At 41.2% G+C, this 17,634-nt stretch overlaps 3 protein-coding genes across 3 annotated transcripts; all 3 read left to right on the top strand.

The window, feature by feature from the left end:
• Positions 1-558: 558 nt before the first annotated feature.
• On the top strand, positions 559-1,683 carry C922_00398 (hypothetical protein; the record flags this gene model as incomplete). Its single annotated transcript, XM_008816015.1, has 2 exons — positions 559-1,107; positions 1,312-1,683. The coding sequence occupies 2 exons, from the start codon at positions 559-561 to the stop codon at positions 1,681-1,683; spliced, it is 921 nt and encodes a 306-aa protein (XP_008814237.1).
• A 1,607-nt stretch (positions 1,684-3,290) lies between these two features.
• C922_00397 (adenosinetriphosphatase) lies at positions 3,291-11,639 on the top strand (the record flags this gene model as incomplete). Its single annotated transcript, XM_008816014.1, has 6 exons — positions 3,291-7,641; positions 7,908-8,675; positions 8,798-10,757; positions 10,921-11,016; positions 11,218-11,296; positions 11,613-11,639. The coding sequence occupies 6 exons, from the start codon at positions 3,291-3,293 to the stop codon at positions 11,637-11,639; spliced, it is 7,281 nt and encodes a 2,426-aa protein (XP_008814236.1).
• Positions 11,640-12,144: 505 nt separating this feature from the next.
• Positions 12,145-16,486, top strand: C922_00396 (hypothetical protein; the record flags this gene model as incomplete). Its single annotated transcript, XM_008816013.1, has 4 exons — positions 12,145-13,264; positions 13,493-15,792; positions 16,036-16,150; positions 16,329-16,486. The coding sequence occupies 4 exons, from the start codon at positions 12,145-12,147 to the stop codon at positions 16,484-16,486; spliced, it is 3,693 nt and encodes a 1,230-aa protein (XP_008814235.1).
• Between the last annotated feature and the right edge of the window lie 1,148 nt (positions 16,487-17,634).

Below are 17,634 nucleotides of genomic sequence, written 5' to 3'. Positions count from 1 at the left end.
CAAAGAATTTCAAGCTTTAAAATGTGCTTAACCACATGGGCAATTGCCAATTTTGCAGAATAAGGCATACATTTATGCATCCCTATTTTGTGCAAAATTACACAAACACACGATAACAAATTAAATCGCGCTTCCCGCTGTACAGCCTGCTTGATGTTCTACGCGTGGGTTTGCTGTGTTCATGTGTATGCTTCAATCACATTGCACGTGGTGACGGTGCGTTTTTTTCTTTTTTTTTTCCTTGTGAAAATAGCATAAGGTGAATATAAACTTTGCGCAGCACTTCCTGGAGAAAAATAATAACTTACGAAGAGCCATCCTAAATCATTATGCATACGTGTATAACTGTACATCACGTGTAGTTTATTTATTCATGTGCCCAAGGGTGAAGGGAAAAAAAAAAAGAAAAAAAAAGATCCTAAAAGTTAATCATCTACGTGGTTAATCTCATTCTACTCTGTTTAACTTCTTAGTCATTTCTGATATGATTTTTTTTCCATTCCCTAGGTGTAATCGTTTTCCCTTTTTTTTTTACTACCCCAAACAAGCAAAACAGAAATGAATAAAAACATCTGGAATGTGCTTTTAATAATTCTAGTTATAAATTTCTTACTGACCATGGGTGGAACGACGGCCCAAAAGAACAACGGGAAGAATGGACCAGAGAACAACGAAAACAAAGGACACAGCTGTTGTGGGAAAAAAGGCTCAACGGGGAACTCCAAGGAGAAAAAAAACGATGACAAGAATTCAGCGGATGACAGGAATTCAGCGGATGACAAGAATTCAGAGGATGATAAAAATTCAAGGGATAATGCAGAGTGCACACCTTCATTACATGTAAAATGTGCCCATAACTGCTGCAAAAAAAAACTGGCCTTTATTTATGACTGCTGGGACAATTTCAAATTGTATAGGAATATAATTCAGCAGCACATGAAGGGTCAGCAGGAAAATAACTTCCAACTGCATGGAGCTGCCCATGAAAATGGCGGCGATGATGGAGGTGGAAGTATCACAGGCCACAGCATGGCCATGCCAATGCCCATGACATTTCAACTTTCCACGCACACGATTATTTTGTTTAAATTCTGGGAAACCAAAACGGTAATGCGAGCGAAGATCCCCTCTCAGTAGTGGTTGATCTCCGTATTCGAAGTCACGCAGGCCGCCACGGGGGTTGTTAAGCGGTACACCGTGTCGCACACCATCTGCTTTCCGTCTGCTAGTCTCATGCTGGCCACCCGCTCACTATCTTATCTCATATTTTCACCACCTATACATTGACTTTACACCTTCATTGCCCTCCAGGAAACGTCCTACTACATCTCCCTTGCCATATGCCTCCTTTTCGGCGTATTCTCAGTCCTACTGAAGCTGCTCCGACTGCACGCCGAACAGGCCCTGCCGCAAACCAAAGACACAAACGTAATGACGAGTGTAATTCTTTTTAAAAACAATTTAGCCAGATCTGTGCTGTCATTTATCATTTATTCATGGGACTACTTATTAATGCTAATCGTTATGACTTTCAATGTGGGCTTATTCGTCGCCGTTGTGGCTGGCCTATCGATTGGTTTCTTCCTATTTGGACATAAGTTTGTCACGTGTGGGAAAAGCTCCACCGATGGGTTGGACGTCCACAAGGAATTTCATGGAGACCCCGCCTGCTGCGGGTGTTGACCCTTTGACCATCATTCCAGTGGTGTGCAGACCGCTTACGACCCATTTGTGCGAAGCAGATGAATTTGCGAGTCTCTCCGCGTGTCCATATGTATGCCTTTGTAACTCCCCTCACCCGGAGAAAGGCTAAAGGGGAAAGCGAACCACCCAAACCCAATTTTAACTTCACCGCGAAAAGAGAGCACCCAGGCATGGAACTGATGGAGGTAGTGCCATTTCCTTTTACCCTCCTCCTCTTATGTCCAGATGTTGTCCTGATTCTACTGCATCTTTTTTCTTCTCCTGTATTATTTATTTTTTTTTTTCTTTTATATATAACTGGGTAAAATGTTGTGCTTTCTTTTTCGCATACCCCTCGCCCCCTTTTTATCACCCCTTTGGCACTTTTCACCATCTCGTTATTTTGGAATTTCTCCCTGATATATTATTTTCCCTGTGCCTTTGCTTTAAGAATCGCAATTGTTTTATTTTTGCCTTTCCTTTTTTTTTTTTTTTTTTTTTTGCACAAATGCATCACTGTCAAGTTGTATTACCCGTTATTGTATTTTCCCCCCTACGCCCTACATGTGTAGGAAGTGCCCCCCATTCCCCAGCAGGGGGAGGGACATACACTAATAACTAATCTTTTTTAAAAAAAAATAATACTTTTCCCGCATATTTTTAATAATTTTTTTTATTTCCCAATTTGCTTAATTATTACTTTTTTTTCCCCTTTAACCCTACTGTTAAGTGGCGTCAGAACTTTTTAGTCATTTTTTCACAGAATTGCCTCAGGGGAAAGAAAGGGATTTCCTTTTTTCTTTTTTTTTTATTGTAGAAAGGTACCGCTTTTTTTTTTGTGCATCACAAGGTTATATGGGCAACTTCGGATCCATTCATTCTGCCACCACGTTATCCTGCTGATCAGATGACCACTATTTACAATGCAGGGGTTAAAAGCGCTCATTTACATTTTCATTCTTTAGTCGAAGTTCTACACTTGACGTACGAGTAGCAACGTATGCAGATGTAGCCTACCCCAAAAGAGGATCAGCACATAATGCTATACAAGAGGGGACACTTTTTAACCGCTTGGTCAGAAAACTCTTTTCATAGAGGGCCCCTAAATTATGAACGCAAATCGGAATAAATGCTGTGTAAGGACAAAGCCCCTCACCTGGCCAGTTAATTACGCATCACTTGAGGTGAAAAGAAGAGCACAAAGAAAAAAACAAAGCCAAACTATGTAGAGGAATCATAACTTCGAAATCCTCTACAACGAAGTATGCTCATCGTGCTGAGGTATAGTGCCATAAAAAGTGCTAACCATATGTGTATATATGCAAGGATTGCTTACCTGCAACATACATTCGAAATTTGGCAGTGCCACGTGAAGTCGTCTCATTTATCATTACAGAAAAAAAGACCACCATTTTTGTTGCCAACAAATAAACATAGAAACGCCTGAAACGATATAGTGTCTCTCAATATTTTGGGTCCTTCTCGGCAAGGCCTCACAACACGATAAAGCGCTAACGCCGTAAGTGAGTTTGCCCACAAGGGTACGTGTACGTGCGCAACCACATATTAACGCCTGTCTGCAGGAGGGAAAGGGCAAGGGCGGACAAATGAAGCCGCGATTAAACAATCGACTGAAGGGAAATTCGTACTATGAATACTCCATCAAGCACGGGACGTACGACATCGACGAGGCGGTGGCGTACATAGAGAGGAGCTCCTTCTCCAGAAGTTGCGGCGGAGTAGGGCGTGCGGGAAGTCGCAATCGCAGCGGCGGCGATAGCAGTTTAGGTAGCCATTCATATGGCAGTTCAGATAGCAGTTTAGATAGCAATTTAGATAGAAGTCTAGATAGCAATTCATATGGCAGTCTAGATAGCGGTTTACATAGCAGTTTACATAGCAGTCTCGATGGTAGCCGCAACAGCAGCCACAGGCGTAGCTGGAGCCGATGCGTCCATCGCAGGGGCAGATGGGGCAACACCCTGCAACGGAAACTCCTGCGCCTGATGCGCGAGGAGAAGAAGCACATGCGGAATGGCACCCACAAGCAGAGAGAGCCGTCGAAAGCGAAGAGGCGATCGAAGGACCATGAGGAGGATCACCTCGAAGGAGGAGAATCGGGGTTGATGTACGTGCATGATACCTGCGAACAAATTTTAAATAGCGGAAAAGCATTCAGCCAAGGCACAGACAGGTACATCATTCTGAACAGAAGAAATCAAATCAAAAAGATAAGCCTAAACGAAATGAACGAACTTCTTACAGAAATTATCTACACAACTATGACAAGGGACAATTTGGAAAATAGCCTCCTGGACCTTCTAGGAGAAGAACACATCGATTTCATATTCAACATTATTAAGAACAAGGAAAACATAAAAAGAGATATCAAACTGTTAAGCAAGTATGTGGATGTAAAGGAAAAAATTCTCGCATCGAATTTCTTCATAACTGATAAAACGATGGACGGAATTAACAGCAGAAAAAATATTTTCATAAAAAAGGAAAACATCGAAAAAATTGTAGATTTCTTTCTATATACATTAAGAGAAAACAATTTTGGAGATGTGAAAAAAATTTACATACCTAATGAAGAGAACAAATTGGAAGAAATCCAGGTGCCCAGAAATACCTCCTACTCCTACACAGACAATGTGACCAAAGTGAGGATCAACAGATTAGAGAACTTTCAATTCAGTAAAGACGAGTTAGTTCCCGTCAAGGTGTTGCCCTTTTGGCACAGATACATTTTCGAGTTCGAACATTTTAACTATGTACAGTCCAAAGTTTTTAAGGCTGCTTTTCAGACGAATAAGAATTTACTCGTCTCGGCGCCCACTGGGTGTGGAAAAACCAACATCGCCTTGTTGGTCATCCTGCAGCAGATTAGCCTCTTCTGTGAACAGAACGGGATCAGCCTGGAAAGAGTCGCCCAGGCTTACCTGGTCCGCTGCGGTGACGACGGGAGCACCCAGGAGATTAACCATGCAAACATACATAAGGCGCAGCGAAACGGACAGGTGATCCATCACCCCCTGAAAGGGGAATTCCCAAGTGAGGACCGGTTAAAAGGGGACCCACTAAATGGAGACCCCACAAATGAGGACGCTCCAAATGAGGACGCTCCAAATGAAGACCCCACAAATGAGGATCTCCCAATTGGGGACCTCCCCACCGGAGATCCCCTGAATGAGGACCCCCCAAGCGACGAGGGCGCCAGCGACGAGGCCCCCTCCCGCGGTGGAAACTCCATAAGCGCAAAAGAATTCAAAATTATCTACATAGCCCCCATGAAATCCCTCGTCTTCGAAATAACCAACCTCTTCCAAAGGAAGCTAAAAATTTTTAACCTAAAGGTGTGCGAGTACACAAAGGAGCACAGCCTTACCTCCAAACAGTTGGAAGAAGTGCACATAATAGTAACCGTCCCGGAGAAGCTAGACATCCTTTTAAGAAATAGCAGTTACTCCACCACGGTATCTGACGAGTCATTAATTAAGCACATCAAATGCCTGATCCTTGATGAAGTACATTTGCTAAATACAGACAGAGGTGACGTGATCGAAACGATTGTTGCTCGATTTTTACGATACTCGGAAACGTCCCAGTCGGTGAGAAGGATAATGGCCATGTCAGCCACGCTACCGAATTACAACGACGTGAGGGATTTTCTAAAAGTGGAAAAGGACATGTGTTTCTACTTCAATGAAAGCTACCGATCCATCCAGCTGGACAAAACGCTCTACGGAATACATGAAAAAAATATGAACAAGTTGAATACAGCCAAAAATATATATGCCTATGGCGAAATTATAAATGCGCTGAGGAAAGACAAGCAGTGCATCATCTTTGTGTGCTCAAGAAATGACACCAATAAAACGATACAATTCCTAATAGACTATGCTGTGAAAAATGGTGAGATCGATTACTTCGTCACTAACCTCTACACAGATAGTAACATAAATAAGAGAATTAAAAAATCGAATAACATGTATGTGAAACAGTTTTATGAATTTGGCTGCTCCGTGCACCACGCGGGCATGTCGAGATCGGACAAAATATTGGTGGAAGATTTATTCAAAAAAAAGGCCTTCAATGTATTATGCTGCACTTCTACTCTAGCGTGGGGAGTTAACCTACCTGTCCATACCGTCATCATCAAAGGTACCAATTTTTTCTCCTCTGAAAGCGGAAAAATGGAAGATATGGACATTCTCGACATTAACCAAATATTCGGAAGATGCGGCAGACCGCAGTACGAAGATCACGGACATGCTATCCTCATAACGGAAAGGACAAAACTGTACAAGTATATCAAACTGCTAACCAATAATACCATCATCGAATCGAGCTTTTTAAAAAATATAGAAAATCACTTAAACGCAGAAATAAGCATAGGGACAACCAAAAATGTGGAGGATGGCATCAAGTGGCTAGAATATACCTACCTGTACGTCAGAATGAAAAAAACCCCCAACCTGTACGATGCCGATCTGACCACAGACATACATCTGTACAACAAAAGAAAGGAAATTATCCTAAAGACGATTCAAAACTTGAGTGAAAATAAGTTAGTAAGGAGAGTACTCCTGACAAACGACTTTATAGGAACCTTCTATGGACACATAGCAGCCAAGTACTATGTGGATTATCAAACCATCGGCATTTTCGCGGCAAACATTGACCGAAGCAATTACGTAGAAGTCATCGACGTTATCAGCAAATCAAAAGAATTCGAAAATATACAAATTCGAAATGAAGACATGAACGATTTCCTGTGGTTAAAAAGTAGATGTGAAATTAAGGAACAGTACGACGAATCAAAATCCATGACGTTACGCATATTGATCGAATCCTATCTGAGAAGGATACAAATAAATAACTTCTCCCTCATTTGCGAAATTAACTATGTCATACAGAACATCATCCGCATTTTATATGCCTACTATGAAATATGCCTTAACATCCTCAAAAATATTTCCAACTTAATTATGAACACCCATAATCTTATTGTATCCATTTTGAGGAGACTTCCCATCAACTCTTGCGTCTTCAGGCATTTCTGCTACAGAAACGAGTTACTAGAAAAGAAGAACATGACATTTTCTAGCCTCCCCGCCAAAGGGGGGAAAAACAGAAACGCTCCCCCAGAAGATAATGCAGCTTCTCACACGAACCATCTCCTCTACAGGGGGAAGTACGTAAATCCGAGAGAAATTTCCGAGGAGCAGGAGTACGGTCATAATCATGATTTCCATGACACACCACAGGGGAGATACCGGAAAAATCAAAACTACACGGTCTACCTAAAAGAGTCCGTGGTAAACATTCTAGAAAAAAAAAAACTAACACACGAATCTGTCGACACGTTAACCAAAAGCGAACTTCTTTTCTTTCTAAGAAATGAAGTCTACACCAACCAAATTCTGTACTACAAGAATGTAATTCCAAACTTACACATCGAAGGATACATTCAGCCCATAACACAGACGATCATGAAAATAAATCTCCAAGTGCAACTCACCAATACTATTTGGTCAGACCAATGGAATGACATTCAGGAAAACTTTCACCTTTTCTTATTGAATACACTCAATAATGACATTTTATATTTCCAAAAGTTCTCTATTCATAAAAAAGACAGGAAAAAAATCCATGACATTTCTTTCGAATTCCCTCTCTCAAATCAAATGCCCCCTCAAATCACTGTCCAGTTTTTATCCATGAATTGGTGCAATTTGTCCTACGTCCATATTTTCAATACAAACAACTTGTTCATTAATCAGAAAATTAATATATTTTCCGAAATCCTTCCCGTCATTCCCCTATCGACGCAAATTTTGAAAATCGCTAGCTACATCAAGTTCTTTCCCTTCCGGTACTTCAACCCTATTCAGACTCAGATGTTCCACGCGACGTTCCACACGGACGAGAATATCCTTCTGGGGGCCCCTACAGGTAGCCTTGCTAAGCGGCTTCGTTAGCGCTGTGTTTAACGGTGAATCTGCCCCGGTGCGGAGCGCGGCAGCAAGCGCGCGAAGCACCACGCCATGGGCATATCGCCATACGCAGCGCGTGCTGCACAACGACATATCCTCTTAAATGCTTAACCTCTTAACCGCTTAACCTCTTAACCGCTCAACCTCTTAACCGCTCAACCTCTTAACCGCTCAACCTCTTAACCGCACAACCTCTTAACCGCACAACCTATTAACCCCGCGCAGGAAGCGGCAAGACCGTCATCGGAGAGCTGTGCATCCTGAGGAACCTGCTGCACCACGAACGCCAAAAAGCCGTGTACGTATGCCCCATGAAAGCCATTGTAAATGAGCGACACAAGAGCTGGACGAGCAAATTTAAGAGCCTCCTAAACAAAAACGTAATTGAACTGACAGGAGATAAGAACGAAAATAAAGAAAACATCGCAGAAAGTGACATAATAATATGTACACCGGAAAAATTAGACGTTATATCCAGAAATTGGAAAAATAAAAAATTCGTGCAAAACGTCAATTTGATCATTTTTGATGAGATACATTTACTGGGGCAGGAAAACAGAGGAGGTGTCATTGAAATTTTAATTAATCGATTTAAAAATATGGAACAGTACTTGAATAGAAAAATAAGACTCGTTGGATTAACCACCGTCATCACGAGTGTAGACGATTTGATTTTATGGCTAGATGTGAAAGAAAACTACCTTTTTAATTTCCCGTCCTCATGCCGCATAGTACCTTGTAAAACGCACATTCTAGGGTTCACCCAAAAGGCATACTGCGCACGAATGTCCGTAATGAACAAAAACGTCTTCGATGCTATTAACCAATATGCACAATCTAAGAATGTACTAATATTTGTTTCGTCCAGGAGACAAACCAGAGTTACGGGATACGACATAATTTCCCTGAATCTCAGTTCTCACAACCTCAACTTTTTGCATACGGAAAATTTGCTGAATGATAAAAGCCATATCCAGTTTTTACTTAACAGTAGTAAAAAAAAGGACGGGAAAAAGAAAAAAAAAAAAAAAAAAAAGGGATTCCAAAACATGGGGAGGAACCAAGTGAGCACCAAGGTCGTCGTCGTAGCTTTAACTCGAATCATTTCGCACGAGGACATGACGATGACAGCCATTTGGACAACGACAGTGGTGACGACGAACCAAATGATCTGCCCGATTACACCGCCCTAATGAACAAAAACTTATCTGTAGAAGAAAAAACGCAAGTAGCTAACATGCTATTCCAAAACTACCTGAACATAATCGAAAATGAACACTTGAAAGATTTGCTCAAGTACGGAATAGGAATCCATCATGCTGGGCTAAATGAAAATGACAAAAACATTGTAGAATATTTTTTTTTAAATAAAATAATTCAGATACTTATATGCACGTCCACCTTAGCATGGGGAATTAACCTCCCAGCCTATCTAGTAATCATAAAGGGAAATGAATTCTACGACGCCAAAACGAAGAAGTACAAAGATATTTCCTACACAGATTTACTACAGATGATTGGCAGAGCTGGAAGACCACAATTTGACGACAAAGCTTTAGCCATTTTGCTAGTCCAAGAAAGAAGAAAAAATGCAATAAAAAATTTTCTCTATCATCCTATGAATATAGAATCCAATATTCTTGAAAATTTAAATGAACACATAAATGCAGAAATTTGCTCCAAAGTTATAAACAACAGGGAAGACATTTTTAACTACCTTACCAAGTCGTATTACTTTAAAAGACTCTTTTCGAACCCCTCTTACTACATCAAAGATGTGCAATATGTCCAACTATTTGATAATAACACGTTGTCTAATCAAGCCAAGAAGGTTATATATGAGCATGTGAACAAAATTATCGACAGTACAATCAGCTTTTTGCAGATCAATAAGTGCATACAAGTGACGATGGAGGATTACATGCACACTTATTGCGCAACCCCCCTGGGGCATATTGCCTCCGTGTACTACTTGAAATGTGAAACGGTGTCTTTTTTTTACAAAATGATTGAGCAGAGTTGTGGGCGGCCTAATGGTGTGGAAGGCGAAAATGATAAGACGGAAGAGCACAGTGGACACCTCGAAAATGGCAACCATGTGGTAGATCACGGAGAGGCAGCCATGGACTTGGGGGAAGACACCTATGGAGAAGCGATAAACGATCAGATAAGCGGCGAGATAAACGAGGAGATAAGCGGCTCACCGAACGAAGATCACTGCGTGGAGGAGAAATCAACCACCCCCGACCACCGTGACGATGGTAACAACCACGGCCAATCGCGCCGCCGTCATCATCGCCGCCACCTCGCGCAGGCAAAGGAACTCAACTTTTACGGGCTGTTCGCCCTGATCGCGCAGGCCAGGGAGTTTGATGACGTCCCCCTGAGGCACAATGAAGACAAGTACAACGTGAAACTGAGAAACCAAATTCCCCTAGACATCGACATGAATATGAAAAATGTCAAAACGTATCTCCTGCTCCTCTCCCGTCTGTATGAATGCACCTACGAAACGGTAGACTATAACATCGACTTGAAATTAGTCATGGATCAAATAGCAAGAGTTATTAACGGATTCATTGACATATGCTTACTCTTTGGCAAGTATAATTATATACAAAATTTGATCCTCATATATCAGTGCATTAACCAGAAAATTCAGCCCAGCCAAAATTCCCTGCACCTGATTAAGAACATAAAGGACAGTCAGCTAGCCAAATTGGCAGAATTGCAAATCAAAAATTTAAAGGACCTACTAAAATTTGATAAATCCTTTTTATATTCACTTAACATCTTCCATACCTCTCAGTTGGATTTTATTTTTCAAATCCCCTCTCTAACTAGCAGCATCAAATTATTTCGCAAAAGTATTAACCTTAGTAACGATTTTCCGCAAAAGAAATATAACATTGTCAGCATTCCTTGTGTGAGTCATCTAAAAAATGAAAATAAATTTTTTTTTCAAATGAAACATCATGATCCGAACGAAATTGTCATTAGAGTTTTTTTTTGTTTCTTTCATAAAGCGTCGCAGGATGCCATTTCTGGTGCCACCCCTAGTGCGAATGTGCAGTGGTAGGGAGAGCAGCTGTGCACTTGCTGTGTGTACGCATTTGTGCCTACGCATGGTTTCCTATGCTTATCAGGGAACAGAGCCTTGCGAACTGAAACACATACTTTTTCCATAAGCCTACCCCGTGCTTTCTAACATCTTCGCACCTCTTGCCTTGCCGAATAGGTACGCCATCCTGCACGATTGTGATCAAGACGAATCGATTTCCATCAAGCGCTTCAACAATTCGGCCCTAAAGAAAACATCATCCGTCTCGTTCACGTAGGGAACCTGCCCCAACTGCCTCACTTATTTTGGGGATACACGCGACAGATGCAAGGGCTATACCCAGCATTTTATGTCTTCATCTTCGTCTCCTATTCCCTCACGTCGTTCTCAAATATCTCCTCTGTTTGTCACCATTTTGTTTTTTTTTTGTTTATTAGTTTTATTTTATTATTATTTTTTTTTTCCTGCATGCAGTTTGGAAGACCTAGTACAGGGGACGTACCACTTTGCCGTGTACGCACATAGTGACACCTTCTACGGAATAGACCACGAGGTTAGAGAGGAAAGCGTTTTTACAAGAGCGTACTTTTTTTTTTTGCATCCCCATGAATCGGTTCCTCCCCATGTCCTCATTGCTTGCCCTATTTTTTTGTGTATTTACCTGCCTCAGGTGTTCGTTTCTCGTTGGGTGCGTTTATTTTGACGTGATTAGTCGGAATTTGTAGAGGTGTGCGCGAACGTCACTTTGTTTTTGTCCCATTTTGACCTCATTTTCATCTCATTATGGTCCCATGTTTGGCCTACTTCTGTCCCCTTTTTCACCCCATTTCGACGTCATGGCAATTTTTCACCCTCTCCCACGCGTACAGGTCCACTTCCAGCTTTCTGTTGAATAAGCGAAGAAGGAAATCTTTCTCTAATGCCCATAGCTTCTTTATTTTTTATGTATTTATTTATTTTTATTTATTTATTTTTTTTATCCCGTCTGTATCATTTTTGTGAAAATTTTCCCCCGTTTTAGTGTCCAACTCTTATTTCACGTTCTACACCCCAAATCAGTTCCCTAAAAAAAAAGCAAAAAAAAGGCAAAAATAAACTCTACGCAACAAAATTAGGCACGAAAAAACTTCCACGCGGTTATCAGTGTTCAATCCTGTGTTGATAGATTCAACGTGGAGAAAATTTCCTAAACCTAAGGTTCGTAGAAACTGATCCCATTTTGGGCTACACTCCGGCTTGGTGCTCCGACTTTAGCCATTCGTTACTTCTTCATCCCCCGTTGTTTTGTTTTCTCGGGCTAACGTGGAAAACGGAAAGACGTGTAGACCATCTCCACGATAGCTGCTTCTACGCAAATTGCTTCCCTACGTACCGCTTCCTTACGCACCGGTTGCCCACCCCATGGAACTCACCTGGAGAGAAAACTTCGACTCCGTGGAGATAAGGCTGAAAAAGGAAGCAAGCGGCGAAGGTGACCAGCGGAACCAAAGCGTCTTCTCCGATGTCAGATGCATAGAAGACCTGTGCTTCTACGACGAACACGTAGTAGAAGTAGAAAAGGCAAAAGACCTCCTAATATCAGACACGTACATCAAAATAAATCACAAAAATAGGATCGTCAACATCGATTTGTATGACAAAATAAGCATGGAGAAGGAGCACGTCCATGTTAGAGAAAACACCCAATTTATTATCTTAAATTTGAAGAAAAAAGAAAACAAATTATGGGGATATTTAAATTACTTCAATATTTTCCTCATATACAAAAATGCCACATATCCAAATTTGATAAAGTGCACAAAGGAAGAAAAGAACAAATTAATTGCACAGGAGCAGAAATTCAAATCGATAATTAATGATAGGAGAATCAACAGTTTAGATGATCTAAAGAAAAGGCTCAAGAGAAATAAAAACTCGCGAGACGATTTTATCAAGAAGCTACAGGATGATGCGCAAAGGATACAGTCCCAGCTGGATGAACAAAAAAATGAACTGCTGCGAAACCAGAAGGATGAAATCCGCAAAAGAGCGATTGATTCAATATATCAAGATTGTGACGAAGACGAAATGGATAAAGTGGATCAGCACAATGATGTAGACAGGGTAAATCTCTCACATCGAAATGTGGACAACCCTAACGAGTTGCGCATCTCTGAAGAAAAGAAATCAAATGATATAAATAGCGAAGTGGAAGAACTCGTCCGAGATAACACAGGAAGTAACCATCAAATTGTACGACCCTGCTCCGACATAGTTAAGAAAAACGAGCCTAAACTACTACTACTCCAAGATCGAGCAACACAAAATAAGGTCATCGAATTGAAGTTTACTCAAATGAAGAGGAACGAACTGCCTGCAAGAGAATCCAGAATGCTGAAGCAGAAGCTACCCAGCTGCACGTCCACCAAAAATTTCTTCCTCATCGTTTTGATAGAAAAGGCAAAGAACCTCTACTTCAAGAATTCCGATTTTGCCAGTTGCTTGGAGACGCTCAAATCGGTGTCCTCCTACCTGCTCACGGGTGAGAAATGGGGGCGACATACACATATCTGTACAGATATACACACATATGTATATATATGTACATATCTATATATATACATATGCGTACTACTGAGTCTGTGGTTTCTTCCGCTTCTCCCCTAGCTGTGCTGCACCTTCCATTTGTATGAGCCACATTGAAAATCCCCCGTGCGAACGACCCACTCAGATGCCCACCCTTCATATGCCTCTTCCCCCCAAATCGCAGGGCACGAACTAATTAAGGAAGAACACATAAAGGTGCTGAACAATTGTTCCCTCCTCCACTTCCTGACGAACAACTTGGAAGAATGCATCCGCGCATGTGACAGCTGTTTGCTCATAATAAATGAAGAAATAAAATGTTACAATGTGGAGGATGCCATTTTTGAGGAAAAGACGCCAAGGGATGGAAGCACCAGTGATATGAAGACATGGAGCACGTTAGAAAAAATAAAATCACAAAACTATGTTCAGTATATGTACAGCATCTACACAATTGTCAGTGCAAGAAAAATACTTGCGTTGATTAAACAAGGGCAAGAGAACCAATTAGAAAATGTAGAAAAAATTTACCTATCAATTGAAGACATAAAAAAATATTTACCATGCCACATTTTTGAGGATTTCCAAAAGGGAATTGCAAACTTGCGAGTTTTCATCACCTTGCTGAGCCAAGTACGCACCCTCAATTTTGAAAACATTTCACACAAGGACCAACTAAAGCATAGACTAGAAGTAATCAACAAACATATGGTAGGGAAATCTCTGCGACGTGACATTTCTTTCTGTTTCTGCTTCACCATGATCAGATCGTTTAGTTTAAAGAACCTAAACAGATATTACGAAAACGTTGTGAACATTATGCTGTGCATTTTTGTCCTCATAGAAAGACAACAAGAAATTTATTTGCATCTCAATAATGTAGAACATTGTGCAGCTTCCAGTTTTACACTTCTTCACCTATACGAGTTTGTTCTTCTCATTAAAAATGAAAGCAGCTTTTATGATAAAATGGGCCAAATGGAGACCCTGGATGCAGACTCATTTGAATGCCCTCAAATGAAAGACGAAATTATGCACATTTTGACGAACTTCTTGCTGGGAGGATACACCGACTTGGATTTTATTCTTCAAAATAATCTGTGCTTGCAGGGGATCCTATGCGCCATTTCCCGCAATCGCGGTGATACACTCCAAGGAGAAGCGATGCAGAAACGCTTCGAAAATATTCAGAAGAAAGACGAGCACCCAATTGAACAGCACACAACGAATGCGTGCAAAGAAAACGTGCAACTCTTCCCCCTTAGGGACATCCTCTTACAGAAAATCCCGTACAAAATGAAGAAGGGCGAAAAAATCGTCAAACATTACTGTAGAGCAAATACACACAACACATACCAAGTGAAGGTCCAACTCTTTGGAAGTGTGACAGAGTACCTCAACGTGAAGCAAAAATGTGAGTTGCTCAAAATAGAGATTGTCACAAAAATGATAAAGTCCATGTGCTATACGCTAAATATAGTACAGAAAGTGCACAAGGAAAATGAACAAAAAAAGAGGCAGCTAAAGAGAGTTATCTACAACTTACTAGCTGATTTATCATGGAGCATCCAGAATATGAACCCCTCGTGTGGAGAAACGGAAAATGTTGTTAGTCTCCTGCTTCTCTACTTTTGCTTTTCCTTTATTTATAACTATCCCAAGAATGAATTCATCATCGATACGCATTACAAAAGAGTCAACGAGGAGACTCATTCGAACTACCTCTCCCTCAATGATGCCGCAGAAGAGGGAAAAACGTTTTCCAAAGACAAGTTAAAAAGCATACTCGAGAAAACCTTCCTATATAAATTTTTCTTAGACTACAAAAAATACATAGATTTGGAGAGAAAAAAAACAAAAGGGCTACTTCCTGTAGAATTAACGTCACAACATGATCCTGAGCATAACAACATGCTGAAAAGAATTGCCTTTTTGATCAAAAAAATTAAAAAAGAATCAAAAGGGAAAGCAAAAATGAATACTCACTACCCAATAATAACATTAATCAACAACAAACACATGGAGGAGTTACACCAGTTTGCTTCATTGTTAGAGAAAAAGTATTTCCATGTGGAGTCCATCAGGTGCAACATTTTGGTCCTAAGTTCTCATTACTATTCTTCGTCTCTGTTGAATTTTAGCCTTGCCTACATATGCGCACTGCGAACTATTTTTGCCTCATCCCTTTTCGAAGCAAATGAGCAAAGAAAAGTTACACCAAATAACAACCTCACGATCGCCTCAAGGAAAAATTTGCAGAAAAGTCTATCCCATTTTACCGATGTAGCCTCGCTCACATTTAAGAATGCAAGACGAGCTCACTTTTTACAGTCGCTTCAAGATGGTGACGTGCCAAAAGCGTTAGTGCCTTACATTCGAACTGTCCTATGTAGACTTAAAAAGGTTGAAATACTCCGAACCATTTCTACCTCTCTACATCGCATGCACGCGGATGGGAACATTCGAGCAAACATTCGGGACGTCGTAAGTGCAACTTCAAAGTGACGAATCGGCGAGTTGTCCATACTTTACGCACATGCCCATAGGGCATACGTCGACTGCCTCCGCTCACTTTTTGTCTTACTCTCCTTGTTGCGTCAGCCGAATGACTAATACGCTTCTAAGGACAGTGAACCAGCCAAACACCTCATCCTTTCGAAGAAAATCTCCGCAGTGTGTCTGATTTATTTTTCCACCCCGTTTTCTCCCTCCCCCCCCAATTATCAGATTCTAATCTATTTGGACAACCTCTCCGTTGACTTCCACATTTTGAACCGCGTCCTCCAGTTCTGCCACCAAGAGGACCTATCTCCCCCCTTGCTCCTTAACGAGAAAGCGACAAGTAGGTTCAGCGCGGGTTGCTACATTAGCACGCGGCAGTATATACATACATGTATATATCTTTTTTATCGTAACTTCATCCATGGACATGTGCGATTCCTTCCGCTGTTCACTCCTACCCAACAACATAAATTTGTACAAACCTATGCCACAATTTTTTCTTTGAATTTTATACTCAGAAAACCTTAGCAATTTTAGGGAAATTTCCTGTGGCACCAAATTGAGAGAACCACTTCCAAATAGGGAGGAATATAAGCATGTGCTTAATCACTATTACAAGAAATTTTTAAGAACAAAAATTTTCCTTTTAAGTGGTGAATGCACTCTCTGTCTGTGAGACAACCTCGAGTTGTTTTCCTGCTCCTCATTTTTTGCTTTCAAGACGTCAAAAGGGGGAAACAAACCGGCCAAACAAAACGGATCGGCGTGCCCAAGGAAATCCCAAGAGAACCAACAAATGGAGTTCATTACAAGCGTTGTTTTCTTGGAGAGGTTTACTCCCTTTTGTGATGTGTTTCCCCCATGTGGGTACTCCCCTACGCTATTTTTGCTTCTCACCCTTTTGTGAAGCTTCTTCCTCCACCAGCCAAACACCTCTTTACCATTTTGTCCCCCATTGCGATGTTCAAAGGTGTATGTGTGTGGGGGGCACAAAACAGTGCAGTTCTGCAAACACCATGAACGGGTACATGCGCACATAATGCATGCACATAGAAAAACGTTCTTTGCGTACATCGCTGCGAACGTACGCGACGAAACTTTCACTACGCGTACATGCCTGACCAAACTTGTGAGGCCAAACGTGGCGCGTCCTCGATTTCAGTTTTTCAAACAATTTTCACCATGAATGCCTCTGTGGAAAAATCGGCAAACGCGTGCCACAAACGCGGCAAGGCGTCCCATCAACTCTGCAATTGTGTTATGTCCCAAAGCGTTTTAAAAACGTAGCAAAAACGTCGCAATAATATAAAGAAAAAAATTCAAACGTCATTGTTAAACATGCAACAAAAAGAAAAACTCGGGGAAATAAAAAGGCTCATTTTCTGCATGCCTTCGCAACTTCGCTGTTTCCTTGCCCCACTGCTTCACTACTACACTGTACTTTTTTTTTATTTGTTTCCTTTTCGGCGTATTAAGTTCATTACCATGAGGGAAGTCATGTTAACTGCTTATCTTCACATTATCGCACTTAAATGTACCTGTATGCGTCTCTTATAAACCCGTGCGCCTTTGTAAAAACACGCAGCAGTGCGCTTTTGTTTGTTCCTATTGCTACTCGCATATTCGTAGTGCTATCCATTTGTTTGCAGCGCAACCCATTTTTTCGTAGCGCTATCCATTTGATTGCAGCGTTGCCCCTTCCTACGCAGCGTTACTCATTTGTCCCATCTCCAACCCTTTTGATCTTCCCAATTCGTCGTTTGCGTAACGTGCCCCCTTTTCGCCTCAACTCCAAACGAGAAAACGACAAACACACGTAAACGA

Source organism: Plasmodium inui, assembly GCF_000524495.1.
Source record: "Plasmodium inui San Antonio 1 unplaced genomic scaffold supercont1.1, whole genome shotgun sequence".
In the NCBI taxonomy this organism is placed as follows: domain Eukaryota; phylum Apicomplexa; class Aconoidasida; order Haemosporida; family Plasmodiidae; genus Plasmodium; species Plasmodium inui.
Note: the sequence above shows the minus strand (reverse complement) of the source record. Positions and strands in the feature narration are given on the sequence as shown.